General features: G+C 39.4%; 1 protein-coding gene across 4 annotated transcripts in view; it reads right to left on the bottom strand.

Moving 5' to 3' along the window:
- Positions 1–14,733, bottom strand: part of CEP170B (centrosomal protein 170B) — a 75,761-nt gene that overhangs the window by 47,571 nt on the left and 13,457 nt on the right. For all 4 annotated transcript variants that reach the window (XM_081332677.1, XM_081332680.1, XM_081332678.1 and 1 more), the window contains exons 3-4: positions 14,437–14,526; positions 4,986–5,064 (exon numbers count right to left, since the gene is read on the bottom strand). In XM_081332677.1, the coding sequence (XP_081188803.1) occupies positions 4,986–5,064; positions 14,437–14,526 (169 nt within the window). The remainder of the gene's footprint in view (positions 1–4,985; positions 5,065–14,436; positions 14,527–14,733) is intronic.

Raw genomic sequence — 14,733 nt, 5'->3', positions numbered from 1 at the left:
ATAATAATAGAGAAGCCTTCTCTAAAAACTGACTGAATCTAAAATCTTCCCTGTAGGGTAGCCCAAGCTATCCAGTGCTCCAACAGGAATGAATGAATCAACATCACATGAGATTGATAATAATGTTACAATATCATTCCTTTCCTTATCCCCTCTCCTTTTCTTACATATACCATATTTTCTGGCGTATAAGACGACTGGGCGTATAAGACGACCCCCTACATTTCCTGTTAAATTATAGAGTTTGGGCTATACTTGCTGTATAAGACTACCCCTCTTCCAACACACACCAAATAAAAATTAAAAAAACATCAGATTTGATTTTAATATGGTAATTTTAATTGAAATGCTTATGACATGCAGGTACTTAGTAGGAAAACTGTCACTTATAAACATAAGGCTGTTTGTCATCAAACATGTAAACATAAAACAGTGCAAGTGGATTAAACTTCTCCTAATTCACTCTAAAGCTTTCCCTGCGCAGACCAAATGGGAGATCTGCTCCAGGTTTTCCAGCCAGCCCGCCCAGTTCCTGAGTCAAATGTGTCCTTAGAGCTAAGCAGTTGCTCTGGCTGCTGCATTCCCCACCTGCCTTTCAAGTTGGGATAGACTGCAGCTGCTCTTCAACTTTAGAAGGAAAGATGCCCAGACCCCAGCCTGTAAAAAATCACAGACTGCAGCTTCTTCTCCAATTGGTCCCACTTTCCCTGCACAGACCGAATGGGAGATCCACTCCAGGATTTCCAGCCAGCCCTGTCCCTAAAGTTTCAGCACCCAGCGTATAAGACGACCCCTGACTTTTGAGAAGATTTTCATGGGTTAAAAAGTCATCTTATACGCCAGAAAATACGGTATTCATCAAGCTACAATACACACTAACTATACTTAAAATGACCAAAGGAACTTAGGAGTCCATCAGTGACCGCATCAATTTGGACATATATTTGCAATACCATTCATTAATGGACTATTATGGAGAATTGTTCATTATGAAGGAGTCATTTTTTAACAGTAGCAGTTAGCAGCAAAAGCTACAACTTATACATCCCAGAAAGTTTCCAAACACTAGTGCATGTCCCATTAATTACCAGAAATGAATAGTAAAAAGAGGACACCAGAAAGTAACACCTATCTAGTTCCAACAATGACTGGTAACTAAGAAGGCATTCAACAATAAAACTGATCTAAATTAAAACTTAAGTCTCCCTTCATTCCACTCAAAGAATATCTATTTCTCTAGGCTGCTATAAAGCAACAGTTTCTTGGGAAAAGAGATGCCAATTAAAATTAAATTAAAACTGCCCAGAGTCAAGCAGATATTGAAATGGGCAGCGTATAAATTTGATTAATAAATAAATACAATGACTTTTAGAAATTTGATCTTTGTATTGGCTTAGTTGATAGATGAAATTAATCTTTCTAAGCAATGATGTTTCTGAGATTTGTTGTGCTTATCACAGGCATTTGTCATTCCTTTCAACGGTTACATCAAGTGCAGCTTTACTCTTTCCTTCATTGCTCACAATTTCCCAGCAGAAAAGAAATATTAATGCACCAAGGAACCTGCCTGCTCTAACAAACAGGGAGAGTGTTGGATGCTTCCCAAAATAGTGGCTTAATTCTTCAAGAGTGTCATGTTGTCTGTGGTGCACAGCTGGGGAGCCAATGCTGTCGATATGTTCTGTTTCTGCACTGAACAGAACGTGTCTCCTTATTCAGTCTCTGCTTTATGACAACTCCTGGAAAGACCTCTCTCTTCTGCTCTGCAGTGTTCAAGAACTAAAATATTTATTTCTACGATGGTGGATCTTCCTTATAAAATCAGTCTTTTGTTTAAAGAGGTCCTATCTCCACAGAGCTACTGAAGGAAAGGAGGCAGAGGCTTAGGATGGCACTACCAAAGGCAAATTTCAATTTGTCCAAAGAAAGAATGGACAAATATTTTAAAATACACTATGACACCTCTTAGTTAAAAAGAAAAAGAACATCTAAGCCAGGGGTCCCCAATCCCCGGTCCACCGACCAGTACCAGGCGATAGCATGCCAGCAACCGGTCCACACAAACAAGCAAAGCCCCATCCGCGGGATGCAGGCAGCACACAAAACCCACACCCTCTGGTCCACAGAAAAACCTCTCTCCATGGAACTGGTCCCTGGTGCCCAAAAGGTTGGGGACCTCTGATCTAAGCAGCAAAAAGCTTAAAATTCTACAATTAAATTGGTGGTCATTTTCTGAAAGCTCTCCTATTCAAAAGCTTGTAGGAATACATCTGGAGATCTGTATATCTCATTCAAGCAACTGATAAAATCAGGGCTTGACTGAAACTGTTACCAAATAAAGCTGCTTCTTATGAAGTCTTCACTATTCTACATACCTCTATCCATGGAACTTGAACTGACTAGTTATGTTCAAGCAAAGGAATGCAACTACTGCCTCTCCAATATGCTTCTATCTGACACGATCATCCTTTTCCACCAAACTTTGATTAGAATGCACATGGAGTGGTGGGAAAGGAAGGGGATGCCTGTTTAGCTAGCAGCATCACTCAAATCAACTGCTACCGTAATCAAGGGACAGCAGAGTCACAACTTGCTCATCCTCCAACAACAAAAACAGCAAACTGCCACATGCAATACCTCATTTGGATCAGTTTGTAATCTTGAAAACCTGGCATGAATTGCAGACTAGCCAGGCTTTTTATTCCTAACCAGAAACACTCAACATGTGGGACATCCCCACAGGGGAAAAAAAAAGTAATTGTAATGAAGGATGACAATAGTAAGATTTGCACAAGCTCATGTCACAGTTCCAGAACATAGTTGGCCTGCATTTTCTCAAAAGGGTGGGAAACAGGAGGAAATTAAGGATGCCAGAAAAACCAGGACAAGATTGTTAATGTTACTTTTAAAAAAAACAGTAACAAAACAAGGACAAGCTATATTCTGGCACGATAGGCAAAATCTGCTTGTTGGCTACAGTGAACAGATGTGTGCATGAGAACTCTGCTGACTCAGGGAATGTAAAAATGGAGTAATCTATAAAGAACCAAGGGAGAAGGGAATTTAGTAGGGGGGTAGTGTTCTCTTTTTTGTTTCTTCATACTGATAGTTCAGTAGAAAAGGAAGGAATAAAATGAGCTGAATTTGAGCATATGACTGTTTTTGGCAATTCTATTTCAGTAAAACTCCACTTTTCTCTCCTCTTTCCAGCACGCATGCAGACATACACGTAATTTCAGACAGTCCTATATCTGCTGCCAAGGACTACCAAAACCATGCTTTAATCTAGTCTTGGGGGAAAAAAGGTTCCTTGCCAAGAAAAGAACATATGACAGCAGTGCCTGGGCTTGCACCCTAAAACACAATGCTAATCTCGAAGAAAAAGAAAAACTCAGAATTAATGGTATAGAATGTAGCATAATTCTGGAAGTTGTTGACTAATGGGGAAGAGAATTTAAACCCTGATCTGAGTTTTGCATTCAGGTTGCTTATTGAGAAAAGACTGATGGGAAAGCTATGTTGAGAATAAAACTGCAAGCGTAAAGCTACTTAACCTGGGAACAAGCTGTTCTGTGACAGAATAAGCCGTATTCTGCACATCCCAAATCTCTTCTCAATAACAACATAAAAAGAGATGAATTAGTCTCCCATAGTCAAAAGTATCTTAAACCGGGAAGCAAGCAAACCTAAAGAAGGATAAAAGATGAATTTTATTTTAGAAAGTGGTGTGGGAAAGAGAAAGAAAGAAATTTGCATAACACAACCAAGAGTAATCACAAAAAATGTTTTCAAATACTCTTCAAATGCCAGTTGTGGAATAAATTGGCCCACTTACTGTTTTCCAGACCAACTTGCGTCTTAGAATAGCAGCAATTAGCAATATATTCTTCTGCACTTATAATATAAACTAATGTGGTCTCCAAGTAACTCTCAGGTGGAAAAACATGTTTTATATTTTGAAGACACATTTCAGAAATAATCCTAAAAGTAGAAGGGTAGAATTTCCAACCTCATAAAGCTTGTGCTTACAAACAACATGCTGCACTCTTTGTCCAGATCAGACTATTTGTTCATCAGAACCAGCAAGGGTATACTGATTTAATATCAAGATACAGTTTAGAAATCTTTCCAAAAAAAGTTAAGCATGGGCATATCTTCATTTCATAAATAATGACAAGATGTTATAACTTGCAATTCTTATATATAAACATACATACAAAAACAGAATATTGTTACTGCCAAAAGAAGATCCACCAAAATTTTTCAACAGGAAAATCCTCACACTGAAGCTAATACTAATCAGCTGTTTCATTAAGCTCAAAATGAACCCATTTTCAGTTTTGCCAGGCCTCCCCCTCCTATGCGAAAGACCAAAGATAAATTCCACAAACTTCTTTGTTGAAGGCTCAGTGAAACAAATATTAATAAGCTGCTTTTCTTGTTAAGAGCTTCATTTATATAATACAGGTGGATCTCTTTAAGGACCACTTCTTTAGCGACCATTTAAGTAAGTACCGGTAGTACTTACAACTGGTCCTTGGAATTTCAGCCATTGCAGTACCCCTGCAGCCACATAATCATGATTTGCGACCTTGTTTGCTGGCTTCTCACAAGTAAAATCAATAGGGAAGCTATCAGGAAGTCAAAGTCATGTGAGGTCCTTGCTTAACAACCCTTGCAATCCTTGTTTAACTATGGCAACCTGGTACATGACATCATACTTTTCAATTGCATCACTTAGTGACATAAATGCCAATCCAATTACCAGAGTTACCATAGTTGTGAGGACTAACTCTGAGCCACAAAAGAGCATATATTTTTTTAAGCTCATTTTGGTGATATTCCAGAGAGAGTGCAATTCATATAATTAGACTTAGTGAATTTCAATTTTATAAGAAATAACACAGTGTTTTTCTTAAAATAATAAATCCTGAAACTTGAAGAGGTTGTGCATTTGTGCCTCTACAACACATCCTAAAGGATATCATAACCGAAACGAATCACATCATTCAGTTTTAGTGTGATGTATTTCTGGTCAGGGATTCGTATGTCGTTCACAAAGGTCTATGGAAAAGAAAGACAAAAAATATCATTCAAGTGACGTGTGAGAAGGAGGAAGTCAGTGTGGAGAAGTTTAGAGATGAAAACAGATTTACCAAATTTATATTTTCTGCCAATAAACTGGTACCTCTTTCTTTCCTTCCCACATAAAATTTCCCATTATTTGGTGCTTGGTTGATTGGCCCCTTTCTCTGTTGCTGAAAACAGCTTCAGCAAAAGACTGCATTTAAAAACAAAAACAGGCAAACACTTTTTGTCAGCCATACAAAGCATTTGACAGAGCAGCTGAGGCAATACCACAAAGCTATTTTTCCAAACCATAAAATGTCCCTTATTGCATTTTTTGGGCTAAAGAGCAAGCCTTCTAAAACTTCAAAGAAAGCAACTTCACAAACTTAACATATACTTTTAAAAGCATTTAAAAACATATAATATCAGTTAATCTTTATAACAGATACAAATTTATAACAGGCTGGTTAGGATTATCCATATAGTGAAAACAGGAAAGAGGGCGTCAGAGCGGAACAGCCACTTGCCTTAATCCATGGCTGAAAAGGAATTTGGACCAAGCAGCTCTTCCTTAACCACTAGACAACAGAAGTACTGAAAGTGCTTAAATTTATTCCAAACAATTGCAAGAAGTACATATTGCATGTCATAGTATATCTCAAACCCCCAGAGACTTAAGTATGATAAATATAGAGAACTGTCTTCATGCAGAATTGCATTACACTAAAGATTTCTCCGTCAAGTCAAGTAACATGACACTCCAGGTTACATGTGTTTTTTGTGATTGACTCCGTCTCTGCTCACAATTGCTGAAAACGGATGACGTGGTTTCTTGCCACTTTTCAGAGAGGAAATATATTAAAAACAAGTAGTGAACACTACTTTAAAAAGATTTAATTTTATTCAGAAAATAAAAAACTGCCCAGAGTTAATTTGGATAGTGAATGGGTGGCATAAATAGTTATAAACAAATAAGTCCTAGCTCACAGGATATTTTTTTTAAAAAACTTGACACAGGTATGACCACTCTGTATCACTTTCCATCTACTGTACCCCTCATCATACCCCATCTTAACTTTAAACTTTATTACTGTCAAAGACAAGCATATAGTCCTGAGCTCTAAAATACTGTCCATTTCAGTTTTAACAATTGAAACAGTTCAACATCTTAAAGTAATTATTTATTTTCTTCACAATACTTTATTAAGAAATGTACTTTATTTTTGGCAAGAGGGTGCTGCACCCAAACTTTTATCAGTGATGTAAGATGCATTGAGAGGCATCAGTGTTGCAAAATGTGTTAGACAATCTGGGAGGACTGCAAGGAGAGTGAGGAGAATTTGGAAAAAACATCCAGCTGAAGAATTTGCAATCAACTATACTGTATGTATAATGACAGCCAGCGTACATCAATGGCTTTATCCTTGATACCAGTAGCTAGAGGAGGAAATACTCTGCAATTTGATAAGCCAGCTATAACAGATAACTGCTACTCTTCCGTAAATGGGATTGCTTTGCAAAATGTTTTCAGATGCCAGACTCTAGGTGAGATCCAAACTTTTAAGTAAAATCTACCCAAGGATCCAGGAAGGCAAAGGCAAGCAGAGAACATGGTGGGGTTTGTTTTTTTTGGCTGATATTATTTTAACGTGATTGGAAACAGAGGCAAGCCATGCCAAGAAAAACAGCTGTATTTGGACCAGAATTCACAAAACTAGAAAAAGTTGAACATGGACAATATTTTACAGATGGGGCTGGCAGCAACAAGGCCCGGGAAATTATCTGCAGCCAGGCCTTCAGAGGTGATGCAGACTTAACTTCATCCGAGCCTTTTTTAAAAGTGTGGGTGAGGAAGAGAAACGTCAAGGAAAAGGCTCTCTCCAGAGGACTTTTAACTATCTCACTATGATTGTAGTCAAGAGACATTGTCTTATCAACAAAAACCTAATGCAGATACAATATTCTCCTTCTCCCTTCAGTTAGAAGATGCAGCCCACCAAACAGGCTCATACAATCTATTTCACCTGTTTTTCTCTGTCCACAACAATTTATTTTTTCGTCATTCTGGGCTGTGAGTTAGCTATGTCCACAGTAGCATCTATATTGTTTTCTACACACTATTTCACTAACCCTGATTATGTCCAATTTGCTGTTCAAATAATGGGATAGAACTGAGTCTCAGGCAAATCTTTTTCCTGCTCGCTCCTACCTTTCCCTTGGGAGATATAAGAATGTGAGTCAATGTTCTGCTCCTTTGTAGTTTTTTCTGTTCTTCCTTTGCAGAAACAGACTTCAACCAGAAACTGGAACATTAAGATCAAAATGAAACTGCCTCTTTCTCACTAAACCTGGGTGGCTTTGCAAAGCAAATAGATGCTCATTGCATGTCCCTAAGTCCATCTTTTTCACTGTAAGAGCTGCACTTTCTACAGCAACAATAGCAGCACTCCTGGAACATCTGGCAGTCACTTTCTCCCCATACCACATGCACACTGAAGACTTAGTCCTGTTCCTCATGATTATTCAGTGCAATGGTGTACTGTCCTCTTAAAACAAAGGAGAGAATAAGGGACACAATATGTTTGGAACACAACTGAGATTTTCCAGATTATACTGAACCATATTTGCTGCTGACCATGGTGCCTGAAACTGCTGGCACTTGTAGCTCAGGGGCCAAAGTTCCCTCCCCTTTTCCCTCTTCATGATGGGAGATTGAAGAGAGGGCAGCTACTAAGCTCCTGGCAGCAGCTAATTCACCTTCTGCTTTTAACCATTCCCTTCTGTAAATATCTAAAGTACCCCTCCCAAACCCAATTCTGTCATAAACTGAAATCTCCCTGATCATGAGATTATATCCAATACTAATATGCAAAATAATCAGATCTAGCTCTAAATATACAGTACAGTAAGATAATGCCATGCTTCAGATTCAAACCAAAAGCATGTTTTGAAACTCATGGCAGGCATGTAGAACTTGTTGGGAAATTTTTAAATAAAATATGTATAAATCAAATATGTATTATTGTTATTGTTATTCCTGGATTGTGCAGCTGTTGCAGCTGCAGAGGGCAGGCATGCAATCCTAGCAAATGATGCAGATAATTAGGAATTTCTGACAATTATGTGAGCCACCAGGGTTGAAGCAAAATTTTCCCCTTCAAATCCAATGCATTGTGTAGCCCTCTAAGATGAGATATTTCTGGAAGATAGTTAGGGAGTGGATATTTTTTTTCATGAATTCCTTATGGTCCCACTTCATCTTGACTTCTGCTTTGGATGAGGAATTCCTACTCTCCTAATGATCTCCTTGAAATAACAAGTGCCTATACCTACACGCCAAGAGGATTATAATACTGTAAATCTCTTTGGCACCAACAAGAAAACTATAAAGGTCAAGATAAGAATGCTTTCTGAAGTGTAATTGTCAAGCAGGCACAAAACACTGCAAAGCACTGCTATCTACTTCAGGTTATGCCAGATACACCAGAAAAATGTGATCTTCTGTAGCAGTATTTATCAATCTGACAACTTTGCAAATATGTTGGCTTTCAACAATTGTAATTTGCAATCTATAAGACTTTTAGAGCTGAAGTCAGCACATGTGGAAAATGCTAATATAGGGAAAGCTGATTACAATACCTAAAGGCCACTGAGATAGCCAAGAATATCAACAAAGACATGATCTCCAAATAAAAGAGATAATAGAGATCTTGCTGGGGATACACTCAAAGCCCTTGCTCTTGAAATTAGACTGTGTACCTAATAAGCCTGCAACACTCTTGTCATACACAAAAAATCATAACTCTAGTCTTTCTAATTAGCATTTTACAATGATTCTTTCAGTTTGCAAATGTCAAAAAATAACTTATCCTTTTTTTCTGTTGAAACAGCATGGTTTTAACTACAAAGTTGTGCTTTTCCCATAAAAGATGTCACTCATTCCTCAAATTGCTTGGATCTACTTGGGTCAACTAGAGTACTAGTTTGGACTCCGACTGGGCAGAGTCTGACGATGAGGACACGGGCAGTCTTGTCGATGTTATCTGGGAGAAGTTCGATCCTGTGACTCCTGAAGACGTGGACAGGATCATGGGGAAGCTGAGCTCCACCACGTGTTTGTTGGACCCGTGCCCCTCCTGGCTGATTTATGCGGCTCGGGATGGGACACGAGGCTGGCTCCAGGCAGTGATAACTGCTTCTTTGAGTGAGGGTAGTTTTCCCGCCGCCTTGAAGGAGGCGGTGGTGAGACCCCTCCTCAAGAAGCCTGCCTTGGACCCAGCAATATTAAACAACTTTCGTCCAGTCTCCAACCTTCGCTTCCTTGCGAAGGTTGTTGAGAGCGTGGTGGCGCATCAGCTCCCTTTGTTCTTGGATGAAGCTGATTATCTAGACCCGTACCAATCGGATTTCAGGCCCGGGTACAGCACGGAGATGGCATTGGTCGCACTGGTGAATGATCTCTGGCGGGCTCGGGACAGGGGTTGTTCCTCTGTCCTAGTCCTGTTAGACCTCTCAGCGGCTTTCGATACCATCGACCATGGTATCCTGCTGCGGCGTCTCAGGGGATTGGGAGTGGGAGGCACAGTTTTGCAGTGGTTCTCCTCCTACCTTCTGGGACGTTCGCAGTCGGTGTTGGCAGGAGGGCAGAGGTCGACCTTGAGGCCTCTCATTTGTGGAGTCCCTCAGGGATCGGTCCTCTCACTTCTCCTGTTTAACATCTATATGAAGCCGCTGGGTGAGATCATTCGTGGTTTTGGAGTTGAGTATCATCAGTATGCTGATGATACTCAGCTTTTTATTTCGACCCCAAACCACCCCAGTGATGCCCTCGACGTGATGTCCCATTGCCTGGAGGCGGTCCGGGTCTGGATGGGGAGGAACAGGCTTCGGCTCAACCCTGACAAGACTGAGTGGCTGTTCATGCCGGCATCCCGGGAAATTCAAATTATTCCATCTCTTGCCATGGGGGGTGAGCTATTGCCCCCTGTAGATAGGGCGCGCAACTTGGGGGTCCTCCTAGACTCACAGCTCTCTTTAGATGATCATATTGGAGCTGTGACTAGGGGGGCCTTTGCCCAGGTTCGCCTGGTGCGCTAGTTGCGGCCCTATCTGGACAGAGATGCCTTGCGTACAGTCACTCATGCGCTCGTGACCTCTCGTTTGGACTACTGTAATGCTCTCTACATGGGGCTGCCCTTGAAGACCACTCAGAGGCTCCAACTGGTGCAGAATGCAGCCACGCGAGTTGTGTTGGGAGTCTCCCAATACTCCCATGTTACACCTCTGCTCCGCGAGCTGCATTGGCTGCCGGTTGCCCTCCGGGTGAGATTCAAGGTGTTGGTAATGACTTACAAAGCCCTACATGGCATGGGTCCGGATTACCTATGGCAACACCTGCGGCCAGCATCAACTTCCCTCCGTCCAGTGCGCTCCCACAGAGAGGGCCTCCTCAGGGTGCCTCCGATCAAAGAATGTCGACTGGTGGCCCCCAGGGGGAGAGCGTTCTCTGTGGGCACGCCAGACCTGTGGAACCGCTTGCCGGTTGAGCTCCGGATGGCCCCCGACCTTCGCTTCTTCCGGTGGGATCTAAAAACTTATTTATTTGAGCAATCTGGCCTGGTTTGATGGGTTTGGGGTTGGGGTTTAAATATGGTTTTAATTATTGTATATATTGGGCATGATATTTAATTGTTTTTTAACTTTTATATTTTGTTTTTTAATATTTACTGCCCTGTACACCGCCCTGAGTCCCTCGGGAGAAGGGCAGTATAAAAATTTAATAAATAAATAAATAAATAAATACTACAATGGATTCTTTGAGGAGCTACCCCAAAGAAGGAAGAACTACCCTGCTAATCAGTACATGGAAACATGACCAGATTATACCCATGCTGAATGATATGCAGGGATCACTAATTGCTTAATGGGCTTGGTTCAAAATGTTAAAGCTCTAACTGGGTATCTATATCATAGAAACCCTATTCAGCATCAGAAGCTGTTCTAAGAATATCTCATTTGCAGAAGCAGACAGAGGAAATGGTCCTTCCCTGCTTCCAAACTGTTGTGATTCTTTTTCTTCTTTTTCTTTTCTGGGGGGGCGGGCGGGTGAGAGAGGAATTATTATTTTTACTTTAATACAAGTATACAAATTGTCAAGTTGTCAACATTCTCCTCATACATCTGACACTTTTTATCTTGAAACATAACCTTCTCCTTTTTTATGTATAATAGACCAAACTAAGTGCCTCATGCAGTCCATCAACTTGTTTCAATGGGAACAAGATTCCCCACAAGTAGCCTGAAGTTCTCAAAATACAGGTCCTAAGAGTATCAAACGTATCAAGGAGATGCCTGCTGGACAAAGCCCATGGTCAGAAGCAAATGGAATCTGATCAAGGAGGCAGATCACCTAGAGCTGATTAGTGCAGAGGTCCCCAACCTTTTGGGCACCAGGGACCGGTGCCATGGAGAAAGAATTTTATGCGGACCATGGGGGGAGGTTGAATACTGCCTGCATCCAACGGATAGAGCTTTGCTTGTTGGCATGCTGCAGATTGGTGCTGGTCTATGGACCTGGGGTTGGGGACCCCTGGATTAGTGCATTTTCTCAGCAGCGCTTCATGCAGGGGAATCCTGGGAATCCTCAATGTCACAAGCTGGTGTCACCTGCAATGTCTTGCTCTCAATGTCAAAAGACAGTTTTAGTAAGAGTTTCAGAGAGGGAAAACCTACAGGCCCTGACTCCCTTATTCTTTTCCATTGGCCTCAGATTATATTTTCCCCATAACTTGGGGGCAGGAAAAAAAGTAGTGTGATGACCTTAAAATGGGTTAATGTAATCTGAGAAAACAAGAAAACCTTTAAACCTGAAAAGCGTGGTGCACGCTTGCAGCTCTGAGGCTCTTGCTCACTCTAAAGATTTCCACATGGGGTTTTGAGGCATTTAAAAGAGGCCTCTCCCATAATGCAACAGTTTTATTTTCATCTGTCCTGCGTGTTACTCTTGACTGTTATCTGCCTCATGATTAAAAGGCATAATTCCAATGATAATCCTCTTGTACCTATCAACTAATGAACATGCAATAAAGAAGGCAGGTAAATCATTATTGAAATATCCGAATAATAATTTTATGTTACTCGTTTTGTACAAAAATAAAGCTGTATCAGCTAGTCTTTAAAAAGTTTTAGTATTGCTCTTACACCATTCTAAAGTTTATCCTAATAGCAAACAACTTGAACAAGGACAAAGGTAATACCGGTATTTAAATACATTTCATATGAGTCATTTGTTTCATACTCTACTCTAAATTCAAAACTTGTATTTCAAGTACACAAATCCACAAAATACCTCATCCCCAGCTCCAGATTCAATACTCCAGACTGAGCAGCCACATTCTTTAACAAGAAGGAACATACCCATGTGAGCAATTCTGTGTCAGCTTCCTATTAATAGCATATCTCCTATTGCTTATGTTATCAGAACAATGTGTGATTTTTCCTAAAACAGCATTATTTCTCTTAGTAGATACTCACATTTGGTCAAAACTCAGGTTTCCTAGTTTTGTAATTTTTAGTTAAAATCACTCATATTCATCATTGGAAATCATCCAATACATCAGTGATATTATTTACCTGCTATAACAAGCATTCCCAACCTGTTATTTTCCAGCTATGCTATAATTAAACTCTCCAAATTCTCAGTTTATGTAGCCGAATTTTTGGACTGATAGTACAACATATCTGGATGATACTATGGTTGAGAACTCATTACTGAAATTCAGTATATAAACAGTACATCAATATATCAGAAACATTTATATATTGTTACTTAAAAAAATGTAAAATATGCAGTTAAACAGTTAAAAATTCCAAACAGGAGATTAAAAACCCCTAATATCTCAAAAGAAACCAAGCAGCAGAATTAATGGACAGGATTTAAGTAGGATTAAAAAAATGGGAGTTTAAACTGAACTGATAAATCATGTCTTAAGAGCAAAGAGGTAACAGAAGATTGCTGCAGAAAACATGGCAAACTCTAAAAATTGAAATCTGTGAACTGTAGAGAGAAATGTTTGTTTGGGAATCAGTGTGATATGGAGAGAAATGATTGTTCAGTCTTACTGGACATCTTCAAGACAAACAAGATTTATACATCATGATAGGTCATGTTAGGTCATTGTATATATTTCATTTACCAAATAAACCACAATCTTGGTTTCTCATAATATATGAGAAACAAACCATATTATAACCCAACACAATGGATTAATTTGGCCTCCAGGTAAAATCGGAATAGTCAAGGTTGCTGAACTAATCCTGGCATCAACAGCATTAGAAGACTATTTCTCCTCAAGGATTCAGGAAAATTAGTCACATAAATTATAGATTACCTTTATGCAAACACAAACCAATTTTTAAACCCATTTCAAATCAGTTTTAACATTATAATCCTTACTTTATTTAGGAAACATTCAAATATAAACTGGTAAGTCATCATATTATAAAACCAAGGTTTGTTGAATAACCTTAATGGCCTGGTTTGTGCATAAAGCTGAGCCATAATCAATAGGTTTAAGAAACATGCTAAGTCACAAACAAGCTAGGTGTAAAAATGTGAATTTGACTCAAAAAGGAGAAGGTAAATGCCATACTATTACAGGAAAATACATCTGAATCTTGAGAAATTAGAAAATGTTAAAAAGAAATTCAAACAATTTTGATTTGATTGTTTAAGCTGGTACATTAGAAGAAAGGGGGCTTTCAGATTCTATAAAAACACTCAAAATGCATTGAAGTGCATTTTAGCACTCTTAGTAATTCCTGTTTCCTGATCATGCCTACCTTGAATGGCTGACACTAGGCGATGGCTTAACATTCTTCGGAACAAGCTGTAACATCTAACATTGGTTTAAAAAAACAAGTAATTGCAGCTCAGCCAGCAGGCAAGGGATAAGGATGGCCAAAAAGAAACTTAGATGACTATCGGGTCTTAATTCACAATAAAGCTTTCAAGTGAGTACAAATTTATATTAATCTACTGAAAGTACGTAATATTGACTTATTTGGATAGCATTGAACTATACATTGTTTACTATAGCTTAGAACAGTCTATGAATAGCTAATCCGAACTTGTGGCAAAACTAAGCATCAAGTAGAACTCAATATATCAAGTAGAACTCAATATATCCTGACATTTCGTATGATTTATCAAAATATTTGAAATATTTTCTTTTAGAGCCTATCCTATTAACTCCAACCTCAGATGCTTCATTCATTTCTGCAAACTGGAATTGAAAAGCCCACCCACAGAAATGAAACCTGGATATGACACACACACACCCTTTGGCAGTCAGGCTTATCACTCACCCCATTTAAGCTTCCAAGATCCTTCACCCAGTGCTCGTCTTTTTCCTTGTCATAATTGATGACGGCATGCTGCTTATCCACACTGCGAGACTAGGAAGATCAACAACATTAAATTAGGAAGTTATAAGACAGAAACTGTTTTAATAGCTCCAGTGATATATCAAGAATGATATTAACCCAAAGGGAAACATACCTGTTAACAGGCATAGTGTCTATCAGATTAGGACAATATTACTCTTTATTATAGTACCCCCTCCATAAAAATACAATACAGCCCATTCTGGCATTTACTTAATC

This window comes from Vipera berus (assembly GCF_964194415.1).
Source record: "Vipera berus genome assembly, chromosome: 1".
In the NCBI taxonomy this organism is placed as follows: Eukaryota; Metazoa; Chordata; class Lepidosauria; order Squamata; family Viperidae; genus Vipera; species Vipera berus.
The sequence above is the reverse complement of the archived record's forward strand: the minus strand, read 5'-3'. Positions and strand labels throughout refer to the sequence as shown.